Source organism: Erythrolamprus reginae, chromosome 11 (genome assembly GCF_031021105.1).
Source record: "Erythrolamprus reginae isolate rEryReg1 chromosome 11, rEryReg1.hap1, whole genome shotgun sequence".
NCBI classification, from domain to species: domain Eukaryota; kingdom Metazoa; phylum Chordata; class Lepidosauria; order Squamata; family Dipsadidae; genus Erythrolamprus; species Erythrolamprus reginae.
The window spans coordinates 3360386-3366042 of NC_091960.1; the positions used below are offsets into that span (position 1 = coordinate 3360386).

Sequence of the window (5657 nt, forward strand, 5' to 3'; positions counted from 1 at the left end):
AGATAAAAATGCCCTCCCCCATCCTTCCGGAGGCTCTCGGGAAGCCAAAAACGCCCTCCCGGAGCCTCTGTGCGAGCCAAAAATCAGCTGGCCGGCACACACATGCACGTTGGAGCTGAGCTAGGGCAACGGCTCGCATGCCAGCAGATTTGGCTCCGCGTGCCACCTGTGGCACCCGTGCCATCGGTTCGCCATCCCTGTTGTAGATGGTTAACCTGGGAGGTACAACGGTCTCGTTTTTTGCATTGGCGGCGCACGTCCGCTCGGCCGAGGGCCGTCCCAGCCCGCTCAGACGTAAGCGGACTCGCTGGACTGAGTCCGCCCCAAAGTAGGCACTTGGGCCAGGTTGGAGAGGTCCTTCTTGCGCACCTCGCAGATGGATTTCCGCCTGGCTTGCACCCCGCGGATGGCCGTCTTGATCTTCCGCCAGCCCAGGTGGTTCAGTTCGGCCAGGTTGAGGAGGACGCAGATGCCGCTGACGGCGAACATGAAAACCAGGAAGACCGTCTTCTCCGTGGGGCGCGAGACGTAGCACTCCACTTCCTTAACGCACGGATAGCGGTCGCATTCGAAAATCGCCGGCACGTTGAACCCGTAAAGGAAGTATTGCCCGGCCAAGAATCCGATCTCCAAGGCGTTGCGAAAAACCACCTGGCCAAGAGAGAGACGTGGTTAGCGCACACCGCCTTCCTTCTATGTCATTTAGTATTTCATTTCATTTATTTATTTATTGGATTTATATGCCGCCCCTCTCCGCAGACTCGGGGCGGCTAACAACAGTAATAAAACAGCATATAATAATCCAATACTAAAAACAGTTAAAAAACCATTATTATAAAAACCAAACATACCATGCATAAAATTTTAAAGGCCTAGGGGGGAAGTGTATCTCAATTCCCCCATGCCTGGCGGCAGAGGTGGGTTTTAAGGAGCTTACGAAAGGCAAGGAGGGTGGGGGCTATTCTAATCTCTGGGGGGAGTTGGTTCCAGAGGGCCGGGGCCGCCACAGAGAAGGGTCTTCCCCTGGGTCCCGCCAAGCGACATTGTTTAGTTGACGGGATCGGAGAAGACCAACTCTGTGGGACCTAACTGGTCGCTGGGATTCGTGCAGCAGAAGGCGGTCCCTGAGGTCATCTGGTCCGGTGCCATGAAGGGCTTTATAGGTCATTACCAACACTTGTGACCGGAAACCGATCGGCAACCAATGCAGACTGCGGAGTGTTGGTGTAACATGGGAATATTTGGGGAAGCCCATGATTGCTCTCGCAGCTGCATTCTGCATGATCTTTATTGATTGATTGATTGATTGATTGTATTTATATGCCGCTCATTCCAAAGTAGACTCGGCATGGCTAACCAATGGGATAAATACAATAGTATTAAAACACAATCACAAATACATAATAAAATCTGTAATATAATAGCAATAACAATAAATAATATCTTTAAAAGAACCATACACACATGGCAGTCAATCTAAATCCAGGCTTGCCAGAAAAGCCAGATCTTAATGGCTTTCTGGAAGATCGGGAGAGAGGAGAATCTGGGGGCAGTTGATTCCACAGGGTCGGAGCCAACACAGAGAAGGCTCTTCCCTGAGGTCCTGCCAACTGACATTGTTTGACGGACAGGACCAGGAGAAGGCTGACCCTGTGGGCCCCTACTGGGTTAGAGGTATGAGAGAGGAGGTGGCCCCATAAATAGTCTGGCCCGGAGCCATTTAGGGTTATTTATTTATCTGATTGATTGATTGGATTTATATGCCTCCTACCTCCGAGGACTCTGGGCAGCTTACAACATATCGAGAAACACAATATACAGTACAAATAAATTTAATTTAAATTTAAAAACCCTAATAGCAGTAAGAAATCACTCGTTCCCATTCAGCGGCTGACATATCTACACTCGTCGGCCCGGGGACTGGCGGCCTAAATGAGTCTTCAGACTCTTACAAAAGGCGAGGAGGGTGGGGGCAGTGCAAATCTCTTGGGGGGAGCTGATTCCAGAGGGCCGGGGCCACCACGGAGAAGGCTCTTCCCCTAGGACCCGCCAAGCGACGTTGTCTAGTCCAGTGTTTCCCAACCTTGGCAACTTGAAGATATTTGGACTTCAACTCCCCTGGCTGGGGAATTCTGGGAGTTGAAGTCCAGATATCTTCAAGTTGCCAAGGTTGGGAAACACTGGACTAGCCGACGGGAGCTGGAGAAGGCCGACTCTGTGGGACCCAAGTAATCTGGGAGGTACAACAACAGTGAACCTAGGAGCTAGCTAGGGCAACGGCTCGCATGCCAGGATATATGGGACATTCCCACAGACCATCCCAACACGAGTGTCAGCCTCTCTTGGCCATGGTGCCACCACCAAAAAGCCTCCGAGCCTCCCTGCTCTCTCGCTTGCGCTAGCCCTTCAAGATGGAGGCCCGGAGAAGGTGCCCAACCTGTGCCCACTGACCTGGATGATGTAGAAGCGGGAGATGCCCTCCTGCCGCTTGACCTTGGCGCTTTTGGGGGGCCTGAGCGGGGTGCTGGGGATCTCCTTGACCTCCAGACAGTCGGGCTCCTTGGAGGAGCCGTCCGGGTTGGGCACCAGGATGCCGTTGACGTTCTTCACCTTCTTGCCCTCGCCGAGGGCCTCCTTCTCCAGCAGCGGGTAGAGGAAGGAGTAGTGGCGGTCCCGCTGCTTGGCCGACTGGTGGACGGAGTAGGTGATGAAGCAGAGGCTGGGCGTGCAGACCAGGATGATCTGGAAGACCCAGTAGCGGATGTGGGAGATGGGGAAGGCCTTGTCGTAGCAGGCCTGGTTGCAGCCCGGTTGCAGCGTGTTGCACATGAACATGGCCTGCTCGTCCTCGTAGACCGTCTCGCCCACAATGGCCACGATCAGGATGCGGAAAATGACCACCACCGTCAGCAGGATCCTGGACAGGAAGAGCGGCCAGTGAGAAGCAGCGCCCTCCGTCCCCCCCACAAAGCCCCCTCCCCTGCCCCTGGGATGCCTGACCGGGCTGGGCTACGAAGGATGTAATTAAAAAAAAAATAGTTTTTCATTATCATTATTATTATTATTATTATTATTATTATTATTATTATTATTTGGATTTGTATGCCGCCCCCTCTCCGCAGACTCAGGGCGGCTAACAACAATGATAAAAAACAACATGTAACAATCCAATTTAATAAAACAACTAAAAACCCTTATTATAAAAACCAAACATACACACAAACATACCATGCATAACTTGTAATGGCCTAGGGGAAGGAATATCCTAACTCTCCCATGCTTGGCGATAAAGGTGGGTCTTGAGTAATTTGCGAAAGACAAGGAGGGTGGGGGCCGTTCTAATCTCTGGGGGGAGTTGATTCCAGAGGGCCGGGGCTACCACAGAGAAGGCTCTTCCCCTGGGGCCTGCCAAACGACATTGGTCAACGGGACCCGGAGAAGGCCAACTCTGTGGTGCCTTATCGGCCGCTGGGATTCATGCGGTAGAAGGCGGTTCTGGATGTATTCTGGCCCAATGCCATGTAGGGCTTTAAAGGTCATTACCAACATGTATGTATGTATGTAATTTTGTCCAATACACAATAATACACAATGAAGGTAATAGAGGACACCTTCGAGGAAATAGAATTAGAGAAAGAATAGAAGAGAGAGTATAAAATAAAATAATCAATGAGAGAATAGAAGAAAGATAAAGAGATAGAAGAGAAGATATATGGGATATAGGAGAGCAATAGGACAGGGGTCGGAAGGCACACTGGTGCACTTATGCACGCCCCTTACTGACCTCTTAGGAATCTGTAGAGGTCAACCGTAGACAGTCTATGGGTAAAATGTTGGGGACGAGGGGATGACACTACGGAGTCCGGTAATGAGTTCCATGCTTCAACAACTCTATTACTAAAGTCGTATTTTTTACAGTCAAGTTTGGAGCGGTTAATATTGAGCTTGAATCTGTTATGTGCTCTTGTGGTGTTGTGGTTGAAGCTGAAGTAGTCACTGAATTAAATGAAGAATTTAAGTAGTCTTAAATGCTTTAGCAAACCCCTTTCAAAATTTCAGCTTGTCTGTCTGTCTATCTATCCTATCTATCTATCTATCTATCTATCTATCTATCTATCTATCTATCTATCTATCTATCTATCTATCTATCTATCTATCTACTGTATCTATCTACTGTATCTATCTATCTATCTATCTATCTATCTATCTATCTATCTATCTACTATCTATCTATCCATCCATCCATCCATCCATCCATCTCTATATCTATCTCTCATCTCTCCCCCCCTCCCTCCATCATCCATCCAGCCATCCAAGATATATATTGTATTTACAGTCTTCCGCAAGCTGGAAACCTACAGGTTGCAAAGACTTTTAAAAAAACACACACACACCACCCTATCATTTTCAAAAACGTCCTATTTTGTCTGCACTGGAAAAGTGCCATAAAAGTCGCCAAGTACGGATAAAGCTTAAGGCATCTCCCTCCTCTGGGAAATCAGGCTGGCTCGCTCCATGGTTTGGGAAGGGGACGAAGGAGGAGAAGCTTCCCGCTCCAGGGGTGCCTGGCCAAACGCAGCATCTTGGCAGCATCTCCAAAAGATACAGGAACGGATGGACCACTTCCCTAGGGAAGCCGAGCATCTCCATGGCTTTTCTTTCCTCTCAGCTTTTGTCTGACTTCCCCCGCAGGTGATCAGCTGCCTCCAGCCCACTGTGTGTCTCCCCAGGCTCTCGACCACCCTCTAGCCCCCCCCCCCCCACAGTCTGCCTTTCCCCACAACCTGCCCCCCCTCCCCAAGTCTGGGTGCAGCAGCTGTCCCAATTCCAAAGGGAGATTTGGAAGGGATTGCAGAGCAGAGAAGCGAGGCTGGGGGGAAGGAGGAAAAAAAAAGCCGGATAACCCAGCCTGGCACCTTTGCAAAAGCGACTCAGCTCTGCACAGCTCTGCACAGCTCCCCAGCCTAGTGGTCGGGAGTCATGGGCGTTGTAGTCCGCCGGGAGGTGCAGAAACCTTGAAAGACTGAACGGGAGCGAAGAAGTTGGAAACTTAAGGGGCGCTGGGTAGGAAGGGGGATGCGGGGTGCAAAAACGAGGGAGACAGGGCAGAGTTTTCCATTTTTCGGGGGGGGGGGCTGCGGATCAGCTCCTCTCCTGCCCCCCCCCCCCCCCCCCCCAAATACCCCAAGCCAAACTCTGGGCCGGCGGAGAGGAAAAGGAGCCGGGCCTCCGGCGTTGGTGCCATCCATCCGCCGACCTCCTCTACCGGGCATCTTCAGCCCTGGGGCGAGGCGGGGACCAAGGAAGGCGCTAGTCCTCTTGAAGGTGGGGGGGGGCGGGGGAGAAGAGGGAGAAGGCAACCCACCTCCCGATCATGGTGGAGTGCTGTTGCACCGCAGCCTCCAGCAGCCGTTCCAAAATCGTCCACTCTCCCATCGCTCCGGGCTGGACGGTCCGCCCGCATCCGAGGGCGCTTCCGACCACCGAGGGACGCGGGCTGGGGACAAAGTGGGGGGTGGGTGGGAGATGCCAACGAGACCCCCGCCGACGATGCTCGCCTCCGCGCCGGCCGCTTCAGAGCCCCCGCCGCCTCCGCCGCCGCCGCCGGCACCACCAGGGCCCCCGGCTCGCCATCGCCTCGGCGGGAAGGGGGGGTG

General features: G+C 52.4%; 1 protein-coding gene across 1 annotated transcript; it reads right to left on the reverse strand.

Moving 5' to 3' along the window:
• Positions 1-288: 288 nt before the first annotated feature.
• On the reverse strand, positions 289-5436 carry LOC139174486 (gap junction delta-2 protein-like). Its single transcript, XM_070764896.1, has 3 exons — positions 5366-5436; positions 2452-2917; positions 289-651 (listed from the first exon to the last, which is right to left on the reverse strand). The coding sequence occupies exons 1-3, from the start codon at positions 5434-5436 to the stop codon at positions 289-291; spliced, it is 900 nt and encodes a 299-aa protein (XP_070620997.1).
• Between the last annotated feature and the right edge of the window lie 221 nt (positions 5437-5657).